The following is a 23,438-nucleotide window of genomic DNA, read 5'->3' as shown; positions in this document are numbered from 1 at the left end:
ATTTAATATTTGTCATTCAAATAATTTAGTTTTTGTCAGAAGCGTGCCAGATTTTTTTACCAAAAAACAATATGCTCGATATGTTGCACACAAGCATGTATCTCATTGAACCAATCTTATTATCTATTTACGGAAGGTTGATTAGTTGGAATAATGAAATTATTTATTGTATATTACTTGTCTCAGAAGCTTCGTTCCATCACAACTCTTGCTGCTCTTGCCATTGCAATTATCTTTGCTTGGAAGTTGTCGAGATCTCCTTCCAACCATCAAAGAAGGCAACGGAAGCAGCCCGGTCCATTGCCTGCTCGTGCTAATGCAAGCTTACATGCAAACATGATCGTGCAATCTTCAGAAGCTAGCACATCTTCTGGGGACTTAGGAGTGCAAGATGTAGCTGATGAATTTATCCCGCCAGTTAAGGTATGCTGTTGTTCTCTTTCCCCCTTAAACCTATAACACTTACATTGACTGTCTTAGAAATAAGTTCTTCACCCTCTAATTTGCAGCTGACCCTGGGGCAATTAGTAAGGCAAAGACTTTGTGAAGGGAGGAAGGTAATTTCTTTCTTTCTTTTTTTCTCGGCTCCATCTATCTCGTACCTAATACCAGCACATATAATTGATTTTTGGGTTGCACCTATTCACTATTTGTATCATGGAAAGATGCAGTCCCCACCTCTGCTCATGGGGTTTCTTCTTAAAACTTAATATTTGGATGACCAGGAAAAGGTCGTCTACAAACAACAAAATGCTTTAGAGCTTGACTTTTTTGACATACAGTACAACAAGGGTATGTGCTATTAATAAGTGCCTTTGAGAAGAAAGATGAGGACTTTACTGCACAAATTTATACCAGATACTGCAGGACCATTAAAGAAAGAACAAATCTAGTACCTGCACAAAATAAAATTGAGGCTCGAATAGTTTAACGAATAAGCTTGGATAACTAATCTCTGACGAAGAGGAAGAGATTGACGTCTCATTTTCTTTATCACCTTTCCTCGTGTTACATAAAACCAAGATTTGAGATTGTCCATAAAGTAATGCTAATGAGTCGTGATCATGCAGTTATAGAACCTGGATTACTTGCCCACTGATCAGGCTCATAATTTAAAGTAAATTAAATTCTCAAACATGCTGCATACCCATTATGACAACAACAAATCTAGTACTCATACAGTATAAAACTGAGGTTGGATCAGTTAACTATCAAGTTTCTTCATTAAAGTGTGATTCACATCTCCCCCCTCCCCACCCCCAATGTGTAGACCAAGATTTGAGTTGGTTCATATGGTAATGCGAATTCAATGTGATCCCATGAGTTTGGTAACTTGAATTACTTGTCCACTGGTCAGGTTCATAAGTACATTAGGTTCTCAAATAATGCTGGATATACCTGAAAGTTTCATGTACTACAAATCTTTCACCACTCTTGTAAAGCATCATGTCTTCTTGTGCATGACCCTATGGAAAGATAAGTTACGAGTACTGCAACGGTATATGAGTGGAAGGGGATGTATCTGAAGGCATCATAGAAAGCAAATAATGACATTCTTTTTTTTTGAGAGGGAGGGAGACCCACTCGTACTATAATTACACAAGTTCAAATTCTTAGAAATGCACCACCCAAGACTCGCACCTGGAACCTTTAGTTTTTAAGCAAAGTGTTGTAACCATTGGGATAAGCCCTAATATGTAAATAATGAAAAGTTCATTATGCAAAATTAATGTCTAGAAGATGAATTTGTCTTCTAAACTTCATCCTATAAGCTTTTGTGTAGTGTAGGTCTGTAAAGAAAAGCGACTATGCCTTGTATGAATGGATGAGATATGTTTAATGGATAGTTGAGATGTGTTAATTTTTTACTTAATATTGCTGAATAAACAAAAGCATAATCAAGACTCACTATGTACCAAAAAATATGTGACATATTTTAGAATTACTAAGCTCTTGGATTGGAATCTTTTTATTTTGTGAAATGAAGCTTGGTGTAGTACCATATTAGGAGTTCTACATAAAATTATGTTTACAATGAGATTTAAGTTTTATTTATCGATCTATTATAATCATAGACAGCATTCTTTTTGCCGTATACCTAAGGTTTGCATTATTTCTTTGCATCCATCTTCAAATTGATGTCTCACAAATTGGCTTAATCTGTACAGATGGCTTTGAATCTGATCTCAACCCATTAGTTTTCTTAATTAAGCTTGGGAACAACATCAGTGACAGATTAAGTTTAAGCACTGGCACTTAATAGCAGGAATCCATTTAGGGTGGAGCACATGCCTTTGAAACTCCTTGGAACATGCCCCTACACCTGCTTTCCAAGCATTTTCTTATTAAATTTTTCTAAAGAGCTTTCCTATACCCTCAACTGACCTGCTTCTAGTTACTAAAAGCATAAGAAAAGGATTATTGATCTAACATTTAGTTAATCCAGATAAAGGTTTTCAGGCTTTCTGTTGATTTTGAAATGTTTTTAGAAAATTCGATTATTAGGCAAACAACTAACTTAGTGACATAGTTTGGCCACCCCATCTCTTCACCTACAAACTTTATTTATCTTTATGGGATTGTTGTTTCTTTTAAGATCTAAACTTCAAGAAAAGGTCTCTCATGCTATGAGAGATGAAATCAAGCTAATGGTTGCTAGTATAATTAGTAAATTCAGCACAAAGAAATCTATAAAGCATAATGGTTATTCTTAATGATAACAAAAATTCAAGGAGCTAAGCCAACAGCTGTTAGGTCAGCTGGTTGGCATCCCTCTCCTAAGCTTGCCCTTGAGGGAGGTCCAGGGTTTCAAGCTTTGATGGTGGCTTGTTACCACTGTATTGGTCCAAAAAATTCAAGGAGCTAAACAAAGGTGTTTATGCTACATTAAAGGAAGGAATTATTTTATTAATAATATTTGTTTCTGAGGGGAAAAGATCATATACAATGAGACAACAGTGTCTTCCATTAATACGCATTGATCATTTATTCAGCATATGGGTTCAATTCTCTTCCACAGGAGCATTTATCCTTCAATAACTGCATCCAGTCTACTATGCAAGAAAGAGCTTGAATGATGACCGCTGAAATTCCTGTTGCAATTGAACATGACCAGGTTTATTTCAGCTTGACCATTATAAATAACATCTCTAATGCTTTCTTTTTGAATCTGAATCCAGTCTCCTAATTTTTTCTAGATGTCAATATTTGCAACATCATGCATAACAATACATGTGAGTTACTTCACCCTAGGAGCAATGAGATTCAAGGTTTTGTGCTCTAATTTGGTACTTTGCAATCAAAAAACATCTTGTGCGGCTATTAGGGCTACTAATGGGTTGGGCAATTTGGAATTCAAAAAGATCTCCATCTGACTTGTGTCTGATAAACCATTTACTATTGGTAATTACATGTTGTAGACTAAACTTGATTCTCCTTGGGTCTCAGTCTTGCAAAATTGGATTTGATTTGATTACAGTGATTCAAATAGTAATGGTGGTCTGTCAATCTTTTTAACTGCATGACCGGTTAGGATTTTCTTTTTTGGAGTGCAACAACAAATTTTTTAACTAAGTAATTACCATAGGCAATCTTAAAGTTAGGCTTGTTCGAAATTCATGTGGGGTTGCTCATGCTGAACTTATCCTAACTAGTTTGCAATTCAGCCTTAAGGGATTGCTAAATTTGGATGCCAAATATGTTACCGGTACGATGCATTTGTTTCCTTATCTGATCAATTTTCCAATAATACTTTCCGTATTCATTTACACTTTTCACCAGAACAGAACTTAGCACCCTTATGATTTGTATATATACATTCTATACTACTTGTTTGACTTTGTTATGATCATTTATTCTTGACAGTAAATATTTGATCATTGCCAAATTAATGTGCAAATACAGAATTAAATGGTTTTCATGAGCTACTTCGGAAAGATACACTCTAATGGAAGTAAAAAGAGAAATAAGTATCAAGAACGTTTCCAGACAAATAGTATCACTCTACTTAGACTTTTAAACATGGATAAAGTTCCTGATTATGCAATATTCACCCTTGGGGTTTCATTTCCATCGTAGGATGCAAATTTTTGATTCCATCCACTAGAAGGATGATTAACATTATATTAGGTCAGTTGGAGCTTTTTGGCCATTACTAGCTAGGCTTTGATCACCACAGCTCACTGTTGGGAACGAAGGTCACTAACTTTTATGTTGAAATTATATATTTTTATCTATCACCAGAACACTGTCATTCTGATCCCAAGCTAAGGTGGAAGAGGTGGATGATTGATGTTAGGTTTAAGGGCTAGTTTTAAAAGGAAGATCAAAACATGCGACAAATCTAGATATTAGATGCACCAAAGAAAACTTTAAAATAACCCTGGACTTTACCCTTAATAGGAAAGTTTGGCAGATAAGGATTCATAAAACACAATGCAAATAGCAGGGAGAAAGCTTGATGACTATGGTTATGCTTATGGTAATATAGCTGTTATGAGAATGAGTGAGACAAAGTTGGCTACGTGACAAAAATAACTTATAAAAGTCAATATTGCTTAGGAGTTATATATATATATATATATATATATATATATATATATATAATATATATTATATTCATGGGGGAGATGCATTTTGGTTTGATAAATTCCCAAGATCAGTGGTAACATGTGGATCTCTAGCAGTTATATTGCCATGTTAGACAGTTATGTTTTTCTTTTTTTCTTTTGTTATGTGTAAAAGACATTTTCCATTTGTCTTTTTCACTGTTCAAATTGAAGTTATAATCCTTGAATATGGTTCAATTGCTTTGCAAATAGAGTTAATATGGTGATGCATTTTGAAGTATAACGGAACATGCATTCTTTCTCTGTGATTGGAAGGAAGGTGGAGGTACTGAAAATTGGTATGTCAACAAACTTATGAAAGAATAAGAAGTCATGCCTTTACCGGTTGTGTACAGAATGCTTGGAAATTGCAACACTCTACAGTTTGATACTATTGATGCATTCGATTAGTAAAAAATTCAATTGTTCTTTAAGTTGTATTAATTTCACAATTTGGACAAAGTTGGTCCTGTTTTACGTAATTCTTATTTGTTGATCTTCACAAGTACACTTTGGTGGCAATCTTTTTGTTTGCAGCAAGTAGATAGTTCACCCAACATTGTTGGCCATGTTAGAGAGTTCTTGATGGGACCTATAATGACATCTGAATTGTTTTAGTTATTGAAATCTATCTCTTTTAACTATATGGTGACACCTGGAGAGTTCTTACAATCTTGTGCACCAAGGGTTTCAGTTGCTGCTTTCCTAGAAGGCTGCCTAACATTTCCTCCATAACCTTGTTTGCTTGATCACTTGTAGAGTTATCTGCAGCTCTATACCTTTTCCAGATAGGTAGAAATATATGATGCATTTAATTCTTATATTTTTTTAAGCTCTTTTTTCAATAGTAGTCTGACCAAATGCTGATTCGAGGATCATTGAATTTTCAGTTAGCTTTCGTTTGATGTATGATGTAGTTTGTATAACGTGTAAAATCAGTATTCATGTACAGGCACATGTAAGCATATATGAGATATCAAGATTATGCATTCACTTCTATTTGCTCTTCTCTGCATTCATAATCTAGTATTTGTGAATTTCAGGTCACTTGTCGGTTGCTTGGTGTAATTCTTGAGGAGACTAGTCCAGAGGAGATCCAGGTGGTAAAGGAATAACTCTCTGTTTCTATTTCATCTTAGATTATAAAAGAAATAATTGAAAATATAGTTGCTGTATCATGGACAGAAGCATGCAACTGTGAGATCTTCTGTGCTAGAAGTATTATTGGAGATCGCAAAATACTGTGATCTTTATCTCATGGAAAGGATTCTCGATGATGAAAGCGAGGTGCGCATATTTTAAACTTGCATACGTAAGGATTCAAAATATGTCTCTAAAACTCTGCATTTTATGTAGAAGAACATTCTTTATGCAAATTTTAGTACTTCTAGATGTATTGAATAATTAAAGAATCTATAGCTTTCATGAAAAATCTATATGTTAGCCTTTAGGCCATGCACATTAAAGTTTTTAAGTCAACTATACATGTTTACTGGTAACAATGTAGGGATTGTTCTTCACACAAATACAATGGTGCAGGAAAGGGTTTCTGTCAACTTTGAAGGATTCTGGAGTTTTTACATCTGGTGGTCTGGTTACTGATAAAGGTAGGACATCTTCTCCTGTTGATGGTGTCTCTAGTAGAATGTTCTTTTGGTCATAACTTTTGTTTTACTTGAAGTGGAATTATGATCATTTTAGTATCTCCTATATTATGATTTCTTTTTAAGGGCACTATTTTTAATTTTTAAGTTATATCTCATTGTTCATCTTTATAAAAGACTAAATGTTATGATTGAATTGTCTTTTTGAATATACCTTATTTAACTTTTATGCCTGTGATGTATATTTATATCCCACACTAACATATCTTCTCTTTGACGTGCAGTTGTTACTAAAGTCATACTAGAGTATGGCAGGTGACATGCATGTGTAGTTCTAATTTTTAATAATAAAATTTAGTTAAATATATAAGAATAAATGCTAGAGCAAGGAATGAAACCTTCGACTTCTTGCTTAATACACATGCTCTAAAAATATGGAAACCACACGGGATGGGAAATGCGGGGTGGTCAGGCATGCCTCACACATGGTCATATTAGAGGAGTTGGTGTTATATAGTAGAAATACATGTTTTCTTTTAATATGATTCTGAAGAACTTATCAAGAGTGAGGTTGTTGAGTGATCTTCCCATTGCGATGGCGTTAAGTATTCTCGAGCAACACCATAGTTGTGTCCTGTTTATATCATGCACATAAAGTTTGCATGGTCATACTTGATGCAGATTGCGCACTGTGATGTTACAAAAGTCACCATATACATTTATATGGATCAAATAATGCTTTTAGACAAAATTAATGTGGAATCCAAATCTTTGAAGTATTAATACCATAACGGTAACTGGTACCTTATGGGTACAATATGGACTGATATGGTAAGTGTCTTACTGGTATATGTTATGCTTCTGGTGCCGGCACAGCTAAATGGAGGTTAAATACCATGTGTTGGTAAGGTACCAGTGCAGGGGGCCTCTTGGTAACCTTACTGGTATAATCTGGTATGTATAATGTGGACCCTTAATGATACTTAAATTTGTGATTAAATATTTGCCTTCCTGAAAATTTGCAATTATGGTCAATGCCATCAATCACTTGCATCAGATGCATATTTTAACCTGATTGTGCAATGATCTTGATTTGATCCCAGGAAAATCTCAAGTTTGTTCCCCAAATTTTAAATTACTCAACCAAATTTAGATCACATAATTTGAGAATTTGTTATTAATTTAAAGCGATTCACATATGTAGCTTGAATCCGCATGTATAGGGGCTAAAAATGTACTTCTTTGCTTTAACTATATAAATCTGGCATAACATAAGAATATATAAGTTGAAGGAATAGGAAGAATAATATTGAGAAATCTGACTTTAAATAAAGTACGTATAATCTTTTCATTATGCTTCAACCATACAACTGTTAGAAATTGTTTTCAGAAAATAAGTCTGGCTTTTTCCAAGGTACAAAACTGTGAACATGGTATGTGAGCGGCCAGGGAGCTGCAGAAGAAGGTGTGGAGGCATGTGATAGAATCAGGCAGGGGTGGAAGATGGGAAAGAGAATAGGCAGAGGAGAGGAAAGGAGATTCATAAAAAAAGCACCTGGAGTATGTAGCTGCCTCGCACCTTTGTTGGCTCCTGCTGCCTAATGTCTGTGCTAAAGAATGCCTTGTCATTGTTTGCAGCTGACTACCATTGTTTGCCACAGAAAGACCGCTAATTACCTTCCTCAGGCTCTCAGCCTGTCAAGATGTTAGAGTAAGGTGGTTGGCAAGTGCCTAATTGTTGAAGATTCACATTCCACACAGCTATACTGTATCATTACCATATGACTGTTGAAGGCAGAGTTTGAGCTTCAACTTGTTTGAGTCAGATCATAACCATAATAATCCAGCGTCTTCCCTCCCATTTGCTTGGCTTCATGAATCCTTATTTCTCCATCAAGTCTCCTGCTGTTGTTATCGCAACTACATTATAGTCTCAAACATGTTATTGAAATCAAGCACCTGTTCATCCCCTTGTTTTGAATTCCCTGTTCCACTTTAGATTACAAGCAACCTAAGCTTTTTATTTACCTGCCGATTTACTCCAGGCTTCCAAGAGCCTAATAGTCCTTAATTTTATGCTCTAAAAAGTTCTTAGTACATTTATATTAAGTTCATATAGTTCATGATACAGTATTAGTTTTATTATTGATCTCTTTAAGCAAAGATACTGTGAAGATGTAAAGGGTAGTAGCATGGACCACGAATTGGCCAAATATTCATGTTGCTTCCCTGTGAACTTTTCTGGCTTGTTCATGGGAAAGATTGATGAGTACAGGTGGATACCTGCTAACTTGGCCTATGGATTGTGGATGCAGCCTGGTAGGGATTCTATTAATTTGTGTCATCCAAGTTCTTTAAAACTTGTTCAAGTCTTAGAGCCTATGCTTCATATGTTAAAAATGATCTTTTAAGCAACTTGTTAGCTTTTTTTTATTAATGCATTTATTTTAACATTGAAGAGAGAAGAGGAGAGAGAAGAGGAGAGAGAAGGGAAAAACTTGAGTGAAAAGAGGATTTTATAGTAAGTCAATATATGCTTTTTCTGCAATACTACAATTTAGAAAAGGAATTGGTTAAATTATGAAGCTAGTCTTGTTGATTGCTAGATATGGTTTAAAGAAAAGTAAAATTCCATATATGTCCTGTAGTTTTCCAATATAATTTTGGTACTTCTTATATTTCTTAAACATCTTCATCATGTTGTTATTTCTAGATGATTGATAATTACAAATACATTGTAATTCAGTTACTGGAGTTGCTGCTTGATAGTACCGATCAATACCAGCATGATACCATGTGCAGGCCATGGCCAGTATGACAGCCATTATTGGTCTAGCAACAAATTATGAAGACCTTACTATACTCGTTTCATATGGACTGCTATTTAAACTTTTGGTTGTATCTGCTTCTGCTAATTATATGTCAAATCTGCAGGTTCTCTTTTGCAGCAATGAAAATGGGTGCTCATCTTTTGTGCGGCAACTGGAACCTGATTGGCATATTGATCAAATCCTGAGATCATATTCCCATTGGCTGTAAGTGACTCCATTACAGTTTTAAGCTTCCAGATTGTGGATGTGTTCCTCTCTCAAACATCTGCATAGGGTTGGTTGCATGTTGAATGAAAATAATGAATTTCATTAGTTGGATATACATGCAATATATTTTTGTGCATATTTTGTTTCTTGCTGAAAAATCAAGTACAAATTATGAAACCAAGTGCACAGTTTATTTTCGCTGCCGTAAGTGACATTGTTTAGCCATATTAAGGTTTGCTTTGCTTTATTGATTTCAGAGGTTCATCAAATATGAACTGTAATTTCGCCAAGCAGACCTGAACGTACAGCTTCTAATGGTTTTCACCTCGACAAGCTTGGAGCAGTTCTTTGGTGTTTCAGCTTGAGGCTAATATGTAAGTTTTTGATTAATATGCCATCACATGTAAAATTGTTTCCTTCTTATGTAGTTTTACTTTTAAGGTGTCATGACCCACAAAATATATTCTTGCATGCTGACCACCCAACCAGATGAAGCTGGGACGTGCGCTCCAGTTTGTTAAGTTTTTATGTCTGAGTGCACAAAATTTTTGAACTTGATACTATATCATCTTTATCCTGCCACCACCAAAACTAAAATGAACCATTTTGCTTTAGAGGTTCAGATTCCCTGACTTTCCTGTCAGGATTATGTTACATCAGATGGTTGTCTTGGTGTTTTGTAGATTAAAGGTCCATTGATCTGAAAGGATGTTGTCAGAGCTACAATTTGTAACTTAAAGCGTGTTTGTGGAAGAGCTAATTTTTCTTTTTTTAAATATGCACAACAAATTACTACGAGGGTACAAGGCTATGAATCTGACTTTCCCCTGGGGCCATTAATTTTAATGTGATGGTGACATTGGGGTGATTTGTACTGTATCCTATACCGTAGTCTGTATGGTACTTATTGTAAGATCTAATGCAGTCTATTCAGGTTTTCGCTTCATCTTTGATAACCATTTGGTGTGTTAGATTTTGTGAGATCTGTTGGTTGCAGATGGTGATCTCTGATCTTTACCATCTCAGGATTCTGTAAGAAATTTGTTGCTGGCAGAAATTCGAATGAACTGTAAGAATTTTTGTAGGCTAGTTAATATTTCAAAGAACATGGATTAACTCTGATGGTTATGTTTTGGCAATTTGGGTAAAGATAATTTTTGTTTCAATTAGTTTGAGGCAGCTTTAACGTTCTAAAGGTATGAAGTGGTTATGCTTAATACATGGTGGATCATCTAAGTTAATCTACATTGGTCATTGCATTCTACATGTCTTTTTGGACCATTTACAATTTTGTTTTTAGACACTCCAGAAAATAGATGGCGTGGATCATATTAAATCTCTCACCATGTATTGACGAGAAGATAAATAAATTTGTCATGCACTGATAATGTCAAGCCTTTAACAACAATTGACTTCAGGCTCAGACATGCTTCATACATGACTTGGGATGGACTTAGCTTGACAGGGTTCAATTCAGGCTCAGCCAAGCTTGGCTGAGACCCTACTCGACTCAGGCAGCACTCCAGCTAAGGATTTCCCGACTTCAGCTCGACTACTTTTTACTCTGTTTCTCAGAGTATTACCCGTGGACATTGTTTTCTAAATTGTATTTTTCCGTACCATGTTAACGTAAATTTTTCTGCATTATGCTATTTTACTGCTGATGAAAAGCTTTTCCATACGTTTAGTTCCAACATGAACGTAAATTAGCCACAGATTCATGCAAAGGGATACTAAACTGACGCAAGGCCTTTAATTCACCATCAAAAGTTTCTTAAAATATCATTGACTTAATGTTTGTCATCTATTATGGACCTTCAGGTAAAATCTCAGCAGAACCTCAATTAAGTCTTTGGCTTATTAGAGGCCTTGAGGAGGTTCAGAACTTCAATCATCACCTTGCAATGAAATTAGCTACTTTGGAGTTGGTGGACCAAAATGTTGGACCTAAAAATAGAAAGAAAACGGTGTCGTTTGCCCACTAGAGACGGCGTTGGTGAGAGCTTAACCATCAGGCTTTATGGTCATAACTCTGATGACTCATCTAAATTTAGACCTTAACTTTCTTAAGGGGGACCATCACTCTGATAATCATCTAAATTTAGACCTCACTTTCATAATGGGGCTCTGATTTGTTTAAATTATTGATGTATTGAAATGTTCAGTGACATCACTCTTCGCTATTGATATATCATTTTATCATGGCATTATTATTTAGTAAAAATTAATGCTTGCTTCTGTCAGGAGAAGGTTGCCGTTGCTACGCAAAAAATTGAAATAGCTTGCATTTGTTATTGTTTGGCGTCATGCATATCAGCTATGTTTTACTTGCCCTTTGAACAAACCTTGGAATTGCAAAAAATCTGGCGTCAGAATCTGAGTCTTAAACCAAGGATATTGAAGAAAGAAATTTAAAAAACATAAATACTTAAATTACGAAAGACTCCTTTGCAACAACTAAAAGGGATGAAAGACTCACTTTGCAACAACTAAAAAGGGATAACTGGAGCAAACTCCATTTATCTTACCAAATACAATTCTTATTGCTCGGTTGATTTTGTATGATATTATGAGAACAGCCCCACCATACTTCTGCTGCATATCTTTATCACATATTTGACTTACTTGGCCGTTCTTACTGAAACATGAGGGAGTTGAGATATTTTCCTTAGAGAATGTTGTTCAGATTCTGATAAATTTTTTTTTGACTGAAACTCTTGATCATTAGGTATCTTGAGATTTTGACAATATAAATATTTCTGACTGACTGCAACTAAGGGAATCTCATCAAAGATAGTAAATAAGAGAAATTTCTTCATTTGCAAAATGATACTAGTGTATCCTTGATAAGCTTATTAGGTCTCCATATGATTAAAATATATATTTTTCATGTTGAAAAGCTGTCCAGCCTCCCCCCCCGGCGCGCTATCTCATCTTTTATTTGCTGATGATTGTCTTCTTTTATGCAGGGCTAGGATGCGGGATGGCGCGAGCGTTGAAGCAGATTTTAGAGGTTTACTGTGAAGATCTAGTTAGCAGGTGAACTTCCACAAGTCTGCTATCTCTTTTAGTCTGAGTACGGAGTTGCGACTTCGACAGGAGATCCGAGCATTGTTTGCGATGGGAGAGGCAGGAGGGGACGTGGTGCTATTTAGGGGTCCCGATCTCCGGGGTAAAGACTACGTGTGCCCGAGTGCCACGAGGTGGTGCAGCATATCCAAGAGCGGCTGGAGGGTTGGAGAGCACGTCGCTATCCATGATGGGCAAAGTGACATTAATCAGATCAGTCCTTGCTCCGTACAGGTCTACCCTCATATCCACCACGTCGTCCCGAGAATAGTGCTGGTCGAGGATCGAGAGGGTTTATCCTGGGGTTATCTGGGGGTCTTTTGGTGGTGGCACGGGGTGCACCTCTTGTTGCTTGAGAGTCGATTGGTCTTCCAACCCGAGCCGCGGGCTGGGGGTGCAGTCCTATTGAGAGGAGAGACGCTCTGATCACCCGGCCATGCGGCTAGATTCATCCTGGAGCCCCAGAGTTTTTGGAGTCAGGTGATGGCAATCGCAATATGGTCCGGCTCGGCTTGGCGAGGTTCCGGCTAGGCGGCGGCGGTGCTCCCCTTGTGGCGGGAGATCAACAGCTATGTGTTTGGATTTTGTCTCATTGCAGGTGGTTGATAGGTGATGGATAGAGCGTGGACGCGGTGGCAGGATGCCTGGGTGGACTCACTTTCCGTAGGGCGGTGGCGACCATGATTAGCATCGATGCCCCGGGAGGATCCCGATCGTACAGTTTCCAAGCTTTTTCGGCCTTGATATACGGGTTATGGAGCTCGACATGTAGATCTAGAGTCAGGGTGGTGATGTACTCGCCTTCTTCGGATGTGCGCAGGACACAGGGGTCGACTGTGCCTGGGTCTGGCGTTTCGGTCTGCACCCCCGGGTGGCCTTATTTCTCTAAAGGTTGCCTAGGGCAGGCTACCGACGCGACTAGTTCTAAGCAGTAGGAGTATGTAGAATCCATCCCTAGTGCCCCTATCTGCCAGGCAGCTGAGTCAGTGGACTATGCATTGTTCCAAGTGTCACCGTGCGAGGAGGATTTGGGAGATTGCCAGGGTTTCCCCCCGGAGGCTGGCGTGACTCGACGTCCTTTTTGCAGATGACCAAAAGGTGGCGGCATCCCCACCCTCTTGGCAGGCGACTACAGTAGTTGACCTATTGTGGCGTATCAGATTTGGCTATCCAGGAACACGTGGGCATTTGGCAAAGAGCTGTACCCCTCCGTGGGATCGTCATTGAGCGAGCTTGGAACCAGGCAGCTGAGGTATTCAGTCGCATCATTCGGATAGACCTTTGACAGCTCCGAATACCTGAGGCTCTTACTTACTCTTGGAGCATATGCCGCACGGTGTTTTTTTACTTGGAAGCCCCCACTCCGAGTTTTCTCAAGGTTAATTTTGATGGCTATGTATTTGGATGGTGGGAGCAAGGGAGGCGCGGGCTTCATTATCAGAGGCCCGGATTCCAGAGTTATTGCGGCGGGTGGTGCCAGATCTTTGAACATCGGTCCGAGGTCCGAGTTGAAGGCAACCTGAGCTTGGCTTGAGGCATGCCCAATGTTGCTTGTCGGCATGCGCTATAGTGCTAGAGGGCGACTCGGCGACAGTTTTAGCTGGATCTAGCAGAGTGTAGGTGGTGTGGGTGAGAGCCACCTGTTACTCAGAGAACATTAGGGCTATGGTGTGGGGGAGGGTTGTCGTTCAGGTTAAGCATGTGTACCGAGAGGCTACGGGCAGCCGATTGGTTGCCTCATATGTGGCTAACTATTTGGTGAGACCCTATAGCTGAGAGCGGAGGATCTATCCGGAGCACTCCGGGCCTTATTATCTTTTGACTTTTTTGAGTGTATTCGTACCCGCTAGGTATGATGCACCCGCTCCAGCAAAAAAAAAAAAAATTATCAGTGATTTTGGTCTTTGCTTCTAAAACTTATGTTTCCTAGTTGATAAAACAATCTTTTGGCTTCTAATTGTTGGGAAGAAATGGGGAGTTCAATTCAGCCAGGAGAAAGTTTTGATTATACAGTCGCAACTCAAATTCAACTCAAAACTCGAGCCATGAAATTTTGGTTCTAATGAAATATATCTATCCGACTGCCTTCTACCTCCCGTTAATTGATCCGTTGGACTAAAACCTCACATGTGATTTTTTAGGCATTTTCTTCCTTCATGCGGAGAGCAAGTTTTTTAACTCCCCTTCAGAACCAATCCACGACTACTCTCCGAGTTCCAACGCTCATTTTAATTTTTCGCCATGAACCACATGTTATCACTTCAACTTAAGAGCCTGTCAATCTTGCATGCACCACGTCTTTACACCATGGCCACCACGACTCATCAATTAGAGATATTACCATGCTTCATAAGAAACTACAATTCGAGCTTTTTTATAGGCTGAGTGTTTGCCCCGGAATTATCTTCTTCTTCTTTTTTTGAGTACGTAGAAGGGAGGTTAGACCATCCACTTTTATTTAGATGGAAGTTTGCCCAGGATTGTCAACTATTGGCTCTGATATAATTTGTTATGGAGAAGAGCTAGGGAAGTTTGAGTCCAACTAAAAGAGGTCTTGATATAAAAATCAAATTCAAATTTAACTAAAAACTTAAGCCGTGTTAAGTTTTAGGCCCAATCATTTATATCCATCCATCTACCTCCCAGTAATTTTTCCATGTAAGAATTAATCTTGCTGTGATCCCTGCATTAGTTGTTTTCAACCATGATTATTGCTCGTGATCGCATCTGCGCATACTATGTATTCAGTATAAAATATGGCATAGAAAAGCTTTCCGACCTTGATGGACTTTACATTGAATGTGTGAGCCTAGCATTCCGCTTAAGCCTCTTGGTGGGTTGTATTAGAGACCTGAATGCGAGTCCCTCTTCCATCAGGGTTGGCAGGGTGTTTATCCCCTGTAAGGCTTTAGTTTGGATTGGCCAGTTGCTTGCAATGTGATACACTGTAGGGTCTGAGCGGTGCTCGCTGGCTATAGACCTTCATAGTTCAACAGTTCATAGCAAGTTGGCAGAATATTATTGATTGGCCTTTGGGAATAAGGGACGATCTCAACTAAAGTTCTTATTTGTCACTCGGTCTGGACTCACTTCTCTTAATTTCTATGCTGCTTCATGTCTGATATGTCCCTCACTTATTCATGAAATTTTTAGTTCTATTTGTTGGCTTATTGATGTTTCTGTCATGCTTTACATGTTTTCTAATTGTAAGCTCAAAGTTATGTCTACCTTAATTTCAACCCATTTTTTTGTACTTTTCCTGCTCCAATTAGTCCGGTCTAGAGTTTGAATCAGACGGGGTTGTTGGAGAAAACTACTGCCTCCTGGTTGGGTTGTCCCTGTCTTTGTTGAGGAGTGCTGTTTGGTCACTTTTCCTTCCCAACTTTAATTTGAAGGTAAGGAACCAAACAAAATTTATTTTCCAAACACAGATAGCACCTTCCATCTATTCTAATTTCATTAATATATACCTCTCTTTTATACTTCAAATTAAGGCAAAAGGCTCAGAAGAGTATAGATTGCTCTCAGAGATCAAAGCTCCTAATTTAATGGAAATTTCTCACCAAACCACTCTCGAACCACCGATCCTGAGTCCCTTTCTCAACCCCCTCCGAATCCGCCCTCACCTTTGTTCCCTACACAGCACAAGCATTAGCCCAGAGTGCTAAAGCAAAGTTAGGTGGTGGATAGCAACCTCAGCACCAGAACTTTGTCCTATTACAATCTCCAGAGCCATCACCCTCTTTCTTCTACCTCATGGGCATCTGTAAGTGAATCCAGGTCCCCGGAGGTCTCGTAAGGAGGATCTGAACCAGGTTGATTTGCCTTGTTGTGCTCACTTCTCTCGAGTTGCCATGCAGCTTCATATATCGCCGAGTATGAGGCATGTGAACGGTGTTCCCAGGGAAGGGGGTGAGGGATTTCATCAAGGTTAAGGTCGCGCCGAGGAAGCTTTCTCTATAGGATGGTGTTCTACTCACTGCTCTTTGTCACGTTATTGCTCCGGTTTGTGTTCGTGTTGACGGCAATAGACACGATCGAGGGGAGAGACCGAGTGCTCCTCTTAGGTAGGGGCTTCTCGTGACTTTTTTTTCTTGCGTTATGTGTGCATGCATGAAGTTTTCAAGAAGACGTCATAATTAGTAAGGTTTCCATGACGAGTTGCCAAATTACATTCCTCCAATAAACATATTTTTGTCGTGGAATTCTAACTCAGGCGTTGCTGTATTTTATAATTGTAGTAAAAAGTATTGTATTTCATGGAACACGTCCATCCAATTGAACCTACGTTAAGCTTCTTGCATGCAACCAAACATTGTAGGCATCTTTTGTTTTTTGAGAAATATAAACATTGAATGCATGGAAACACTCTATGTTATTTAACCAAAAACTGTGCTGTATTTCTCAAACATGTATATCTCCGCTTTAATGAAGATATTTACAGTTCTGAAGTTTTAAATGAGTTTTGGTATCTTCACATCAATTACAACAATTGTTTTTAAGGACTAATACCATCAATCAGATAGGCTTAGGTAAAGTCTCTTGGTGGTTATATTAAAAATATGCGATGAATCTCACCATCACCAAGGTACGGAGGGTTTAATGCTATATATTAATGGGGGGCTAACCCCATAATATATTCCAGCGCTTATGTCATGCCTCTTTTCCACCAAAAGTAGCTATGAAATAACAATTCAAGCTTTTCTTACATATATATGGACTTGACCTGATCAATGGATGTGCTGTAAACATGCCTAAAATTAGCTAGCAAGACACCCAGAAGATAAAAATGGACTTTTTATCTTGACACAGACTCTTCCTTGAAATCACTTCAATGGGTTACGGACGTGGGTATATCGTTGGTCCAATCTAGAGAGAGAGAGAGAAAGAGAGAGAGAGGGGTAGCAAATGATGTGGCATAAGATATCTATTTAAGCAGTAGTTAGGACTGAGCAATATCAGGGCCCTGTATCCCTGTTACCTTGTACTTTTAAAGGGCGCAAAGATCTTGCCTACGATGGCAATGCTAGATTCATGATGTCCAAATTTTAAGCAAACATTTAACTTTTGTGTAAATTATTTGATGATACGACCAACCCAAAATTGACGGATTACTCTCAAAGTTTTCTGGCCTGTCACAAGATGAATCGAATATCATAGGACCTAAAACACTTTCTTTTTGAGTCAACACACTTCCAACAGCCCTTAGCAAAGCTGATGCTAAAATATGTACGTAGTCATCTTAGGTTTATGGTCTTCATCTAAGTTGGTGAGGAAGGTGGGCAAGAGAGAACATGGGACCTGGAAAGTTGGCGTAAAAAATAATTCCATATAGGCGGGGTAGCTCGTCATCATTTCTTTTCCTGTTTTCTTTTATCTTTCTTTGACCAAAGGTTAGACTGCTAAGTATGTATAACTCATAGAAAGCAAGGTTGGGCAATATCTAGTTTCTTTTTCAACATAAAGGATTTCTGCCCCACAAAAAAGAAACTTTTCCCCTTGCAATCGATTTAATGGACACTTTTTAGATGCCTAAGGCCTTATTTTCCTTGTTACCTATTTTCTTTTGAACGAAATTTACTATACCTAATTTCTTTGAACAAAAACGCGTATCCTTTCTTTGTTCCATGTCAAGTGCTTATTTAAGGTATTTTATTTGTTTGGCTTATGTTGCAGGATGTGTAGGCAAAAAGGTAGGCCCAAGAATATGGGGCAGAAGGCTTGAATCCTTGGTAACAAATCATCAAAACTTAAACATCAAAATTCACTCTCTTCAAATTTGACATGAAGAAACAAAATTATTTATTATTGCAGAAAGTTCCTGAGGAAATATATCGAGTGCTTGAAGAAGGTGAAATCGAAGAACCTGAGCCAGGATCCGACATTCCTCAAACATTAGAAGACTTTGTTGCAGAGATGAAGAGCAACAGATCAGATGCCAAAAACCTTTGCCTTAAGGCTCAAATCCATGGTACCTTGACTCTTAATCCAAAATATAGAGGCCCTTAAGCAAGAAAAAAATTGAAAAAAAAAAATTGCTGACCGTTGACTTCTGAACGATGACGTTGACCATGACAGATATCGCTTCTAGAACAAAGGACCAGAACTGCCAAGATCCAGGAGTATCTTTACCGCCATGTGGCATCCACCAGCATCCCCAAGCAGCTCCATTGCCTGGCTCTGAGGCTGGCCCAGGAGCACTCCACCAATGCTGGGGCCCGGCTCCAGCTCCCAGCCCCGGAGCGGGTACCGGCGCTCGTCGACCCATCACTCCTTCACTTCGTCCTCGCCTCCGACAACGTTCTCGCCACTGCAGTCGTCGCCGCCTCCCTCGTCGCCGCCTCCCTCCACCCAAGCTCGGTCGTGCTCCACGTGATCACCGACCGGAAAACGTACGCGCCCATGCAGGCCTGGTTTTCGCTGCACCCGTTGGAACCGGCGGTCATCGAGGTGAAGGGGCTGCACCATTTCGATTGGCTCGCGAGGGGGAGGGTCCCGGTGATGGAGGCGATGGAGAAGGACCGGGCGGCGCGCTCACAATTCCGAGGAGGGTCATCGGCTATCGTGGCCAATGTTAGCGAGAACCCTGTTGAGGTGGCGGCCAAGTTGCAGGCTTTGAGTCCAAAGTATCAGTCCGTCATGAACCACATTCGCATCCATTTGCCTGAGTCAGTATAAAGCAAGTGTTACTTTGTTTCAACTTGCAAGCATCTGGGTGCACGCCTCATGAGTCATGACTTAGGAGACCAGTTAGACCCAAACAACGTCTGGCTCGTCTTAGATGGACTAGGCCCAATTTTGAAGGTAATCTACACAATTTATGGGCATGGGGGCCCAAACATGTCTAATCTCGTAGAAAATAATATTTCGGCATCAAAGGATGCTTGACATTCCCGCATCAAAACAATGGTTGGAAATGCTTCTGATTAGGTACGTACAAGTGTGCAGGGCTTAATAAAATCATCAACTTTTTGACTACTCATTTGATGGTGTTCAACTTGTTGGTATGAGAGTTGGAGTAGGTGACCCCTCTATTTTTTGTTATTTTTGTTGGTAATATTTCAGCTTTTGGTGACATGCATGGTTGGTGGTTTTGCCATCATTTTCCTCAAAAATAAAAATCAAAGTTGGTAATGGAAGTTGAGAAAAGTAAATCAATTTCCTGGTTGGTGAGCTTTGGATGTGGAAACTACTGCACGTTCAAAAATTAATCTTCCACGTTTTACATGGTGGCGGCTCGATCCCTTTTGCTAATTAAAAAGGGGATCCCAAGCATTTGGAGACAACAGACTATTAGAACATAGTTTAACGGTTAACTAAGGCATGCTTAAACCAAGAAGCTCCGTCTATTGGCTTATTTTTGTAGTCATAAGTTAGAGCTGATTAATGTTTGTTCCTGCAGACAGCCCAACCCATTGCCAAACAAGTTAGTTCTGAAGAATTTTTTCCTAGTTGCGACTTTCAATTCTCTCTTACAATTAAAACGAGAATGGCTAATCACATAGATCTTTTCATAATATGATTTTATACTTCGATGGATTCACTTCTTTGAATTACGACGTATAAATATTGGATGTCTACATGAAACACTGCAGTTGTTTCCAAGCCTTAGCAAGGTTGTCTTTCTTGATGATGATGTTGTCATCCAAGCCGATCTTTCGCCCCTTTGGGACATCGATCTGCATGGCAAAGTAAATGGTGCAGTCGAGACATGCAGAGGAGCTGATAAGTTTGTGATGTCAAAGAGATTTAAGAACTACTTAAACTTCTCCCACCCTTTAATTTCTGAAAGTTTTGACCCCAACGAGTGTGCTTGGGCATATGGTATGAATATCTTCGATCTTGATGCATGGAGGAAGACAAACATAAGTCAGACTTACCATCACTGGCTTCAAAAGGTATGCTTAAAGCTTCTATAACTTAATTAGAGCTTATAAGCAGTTTCTTCTTCATCATTTTCTTTTCCTAGTTGCACCTATATCTCTAATTGATGTCTCTTTCACTCTTTCTAGAACTTGAAATCAGACTTAAGTCTATGGCAGTTAGGGAACCCTACCGCCTGGCTTAATAGCATTTCATGGCCATGTTCATGTTATTGATCCCTACTGGCACATGTTGGGCCTTGGATACCAAGAAAACACCACCACAGCCGATGCAGAAATGGCAGCGGTCATCCACTTCAATGGCAGAGCTAAGCCTTGGTTGGACATAGCATTTCCTCATCTCCGGCCTCTCTGGACAAAGTACTTGAATTTTTCAGACAAATTCATTAGAGGTTGTAATATCAGAGCTTAGCAAGATGGATTTCTGAGAGACAGGGAGTGGCAATCACTACAATGACAAAGAAATCGCCACAAGGAAGAGCTGAAATGTGGATACAAGTGAGAGAAAAAGAGACCGGGAAGGCTTGAGGTCATGGAGTGAGATGATGTAGGATTTGTCCAGAGGAGTAGGAGCTCCTGGATTTGTGATGCTTCAACACTGAATCAAACTTCTTACATTCTTTTTTCTTTTTCCTTTGCTCTAGGAAAGATTTAGTGTTTTCGGATGACCAACATCTGGTTCTGTACATTGATGGATGCGATCATATTTTCAAAATAAGAATGATCAAAAAATTAATAAAATTATGTTGTTATCATTTCATTGATGCACCCAACGAATTAAAAAAATAGGGTCTGAATTTCTACTTAGAAGGTAAATCTCTTCAAAAGGCAGGGCAATTCTTTTTCCTAAATCTTATTTATTAAACATCAAAGAAAAATATTTAGTTAAATTTGGGGTAAACTCCAATAGTTTGTGCTTCTTTCTGAATTTTCAGTTGCTCAAATATTTGGTGGGATATTCTTGCCTAGCATTTTCTGATTAGCATTTTGAAGTTCATGACAATTTTGGCCTTAACAACCCCAAAGTAGATTGATGAGATTGGATTCACTTGTCAATTACCAAAGCTTGGAGTATTTTGAGGAAGGCCAGTTATGGCACCAAGTATCAATTCTTGCAAAATGTTTGGAAGTAATACAATTTCAGAGATACAAGAAAGGCTTCTTAGCGACTGCATCAAGTGAGAAGCCACAAATTTCTATCATTATTTTGGCAACAGACTATGAACTTAAAATCACAAGAACCAAGCCATAAAAGCTACCTATTTCGTATGCACTAACATATCACATAAAAAACATCAAACCACAAGATAGATTGGTTTTCTTAGAATATTGCATTGTAAGTCATGTATTATTTTATTAATTTATGAAAGCAAACAAATATAGAACATAAGAAAAATAGATAACTTATACCAAGGTTCTCGAACAGAAATTAGAATTACAACACGATACTGCAAGCAATTTGCTAAAACTCACAATAATATTCTGCATGTGTTGGACTCAAAATCTTAGCATCATCCAGATGTTCACACAAGAGTAAGTTGGCTGGAAGTAAAGCCTTTCTTGTTATCCAAGCTATAATTGATGAGCTATCCAACTTGCATCTTTCTGTGCAGATATGGTCTTGGACAAATCTTTGTTGAAAAAAGTTGTCGCCGCTAAGCGGAAGGCAGTAAAGAGCGGGTCATCTTTGCCTACTAAGAAAACTTATGCTGCATTGACTTCTCAAGCAGGTAGGGGCACAATTGAAGATCCTTGGGCTGAGCCCGAGGTGGAATTGTCCTCCCCGAGGACCGAAAGAAGATGGAGAGTGGCTTGGTGAGTGCCTTATTTGAGGGGGCCTTCAAGGGAGTCATCAAGGTAAGCTCCAAGCTATGGTCCACTAATTCCTTTCAAGTCCGTCTCATCACTAACCTAGTTTCTATTTGTAGAGTGTTAATGACTGTGCTGATATATGAGAGGTACTGAACTCTCCAATAGTGTCCTTTGGAGCTCAAGCGAGCGCTGCACAAGGCTGGGAAGAGGGTGGCTAAGTCCGAGGCCAAACTGAAGGCCATGGAACTCAAGTTGGAGGGTGTAGAAGGCTAGCTTGAGGTAGATTAGCTCCAAGCTACCGAGGCTAAGAAAGGGTTGTGGGCAACTATGCCTGAGGAGAGGCCCTCCAAGCTATGGAGAAGTACAAGGCCTCGAAGGCCTATCAACAGGAGCTCACTGCAAACTTGGCTGACTCTTTTTTGCGAGGCTTCTGTGATTGCAAGCACTAGATGGCGAGGGTCATCCCTAAGGTCGACCTAAGCTGCCTCAGCCCTATCACAGAGGATAGCAACGTTGGTGCTGAGGAGCTAGAGGAAGAAGCCAAAAAGTAGCAGGAGGGTGCTAAGGAGCAAGAGCAATGGAAAGAGAATACTACTGACCTCCTTCAGCCTACTGCTGACCTCCCTCTGCCTACTGCAATTGAGAATCCCACATTAGGCCCTAAGGGGTAGGTCTTCTTCTTTGTCTTCTTGGCACTGCTGCGGAGGCATAGGATGAGGTGGAGGGTAGCTTTCTAAGCTAGGTGACCTTGCTGGAGTGATCAACCATGTACAGCTGAAGAACATCCAGCTTGACTTTTTTTTTGTAGTGTTTTTTTCGTAATGAAGTCTTTCATACCTCGCTTTCTTTTCTGGATGCTTGTATTTTCACTCAAGTGACTGAGGTCATCTTATGGATGCCGAAGTTAGCTCGGCTAAGCTGAAGTAACTTTAGGAACAAGCAAGCGCGTAATCATCCCAATAGGCATTTAGGTTGGCTCTTCTACGACCAAGGTATGGGAGTGTCCTTCGCAGGTCGTCGGGCACTTGCCCCCCATTCTCAGCGCTATTAGGCTAAGGTTGGAGACTTCAATTCTTTATGGGCGTAGGCTTGTAGGCCAGAAGTATCCGAAGGTTTAGCTCCCTAACATTGTGGATTTGTATATTATAGACTCACAGGCTAGAAGTGCCCAGAATTTTAGCTCCCCTGCCACCTTGGACTCGTAGGTCATAGATTCATTGGTTGGGTGTACCCATAGGTTTAACTCCTATGATTCCAAGGACCCATAGGTCATAGCTTCATTTTCCAAAAGTACTTAGAGATTTAGCTCTCTTAATGCTAAGACATGTATGTCGTCGATCAGTTGGCCAGGAGTATTCAAAAGTTTAGCTCCCATGATGCCAAGGACCTATAGGTTGTAGCTTCATTAGCCAGGAGTGCTCGAAG

At 39.3% G+C, this 23,438-nt stretch overlaps 1 protein-coding gene, 1 long non-coding RNA gene and 1 pseudogene across 2 annotated transcripts; all 3 read left to right on the top strand.

The window, feature by feature from the left end:
• Positions 1 to 21: 21 nt before the first annotated feature.
• On the top strand, positions 22 to 6,209 carry LOC120109523 (peroxisome biogenesis protein 22-like). The gene is made up of 5 exons (XM_039123260.1): positions 22 to 423; positions 510 to 557; positions 5,651 to 5,707; positions 5,775 to 5,894; positions 6,147 to 6,209. Exons 1-5 carry the CDS (start codon positions 154 to 156, stop codon positions 6,207 to 6,209), a joined length of 558 nt encoding a protein of 185 aa, XP_038979188.1. The 5' UTR covers positions 22 to 153.
• A 3,317-nt stretch (positions 6,210 to 9,526) lies between these two features.
• Positions 9,527 to 9,994, top strand: LOC120109524. Its single transcript, XR_005510379.1, has 2 exons — positions 9,527 to 9,623; positions 9,933 to 9,994. It is a non-coding gene; the product is annotated as an uncharacterized LOC120109524 (long non-coding RNA).
• Positions 9,995 to 16,076: 6,082 nt separating this feature from the next.
• Positions 16,077 to 20,961, top strand: LOC120109526 (annotated as a pseudogene).
• Positions 20,962 to 23,438: the final 2,477 nt, after the last annotated feature.

The sequence above is a fragment of the Phoenix dactylifera genome, unplaced genomic scaffold, assembly GCF_009389715.1.
Source record: "Phoenix dactylifera cultivar Barhee BC4 unplaced genomic scaffold, palm_55x_up_171113_PBpolish2nd_filt_p 002324F, whole genome shotgun sequence".
NCBI classification, from domain to species: Eukaryota; Viridiplantae; Streptophyta; class Magnoliopsida; order Arecales; family Arecaceae; genus Phoenix; species Phoenix dactylifera.
The sequence above is the reverse complement of the archived record's forward strand: the minus strand, read 5'-3'. Positions and strand labels throughout refer to the sequence as shown.

Excerpts from the sequence above, each read along its gene's own strand:
- LOC120109523 (XM_039123260.1), top strand. The coding sequence starts at position 154 with ATGAAATTATTTATTGTATATTACTTGTCTCAGAAGCTTCGTTCCATC. Across the intron at positions 424-509 it reads AATTTATCCCGCCAGTTAAG|CTGACCCTGGGGCAATTAGT; the intron begins GTATGCTGTTGT and ends TCTAATTTGCAG. Across the intron at positions 558-5,650 it reads GACTTTGTGAAGGGAGGAAG|GTCACTTGTCGGTTGCTTGG; the intron begins GTAATTTCTTTC and ends TGTGAATTTCAG.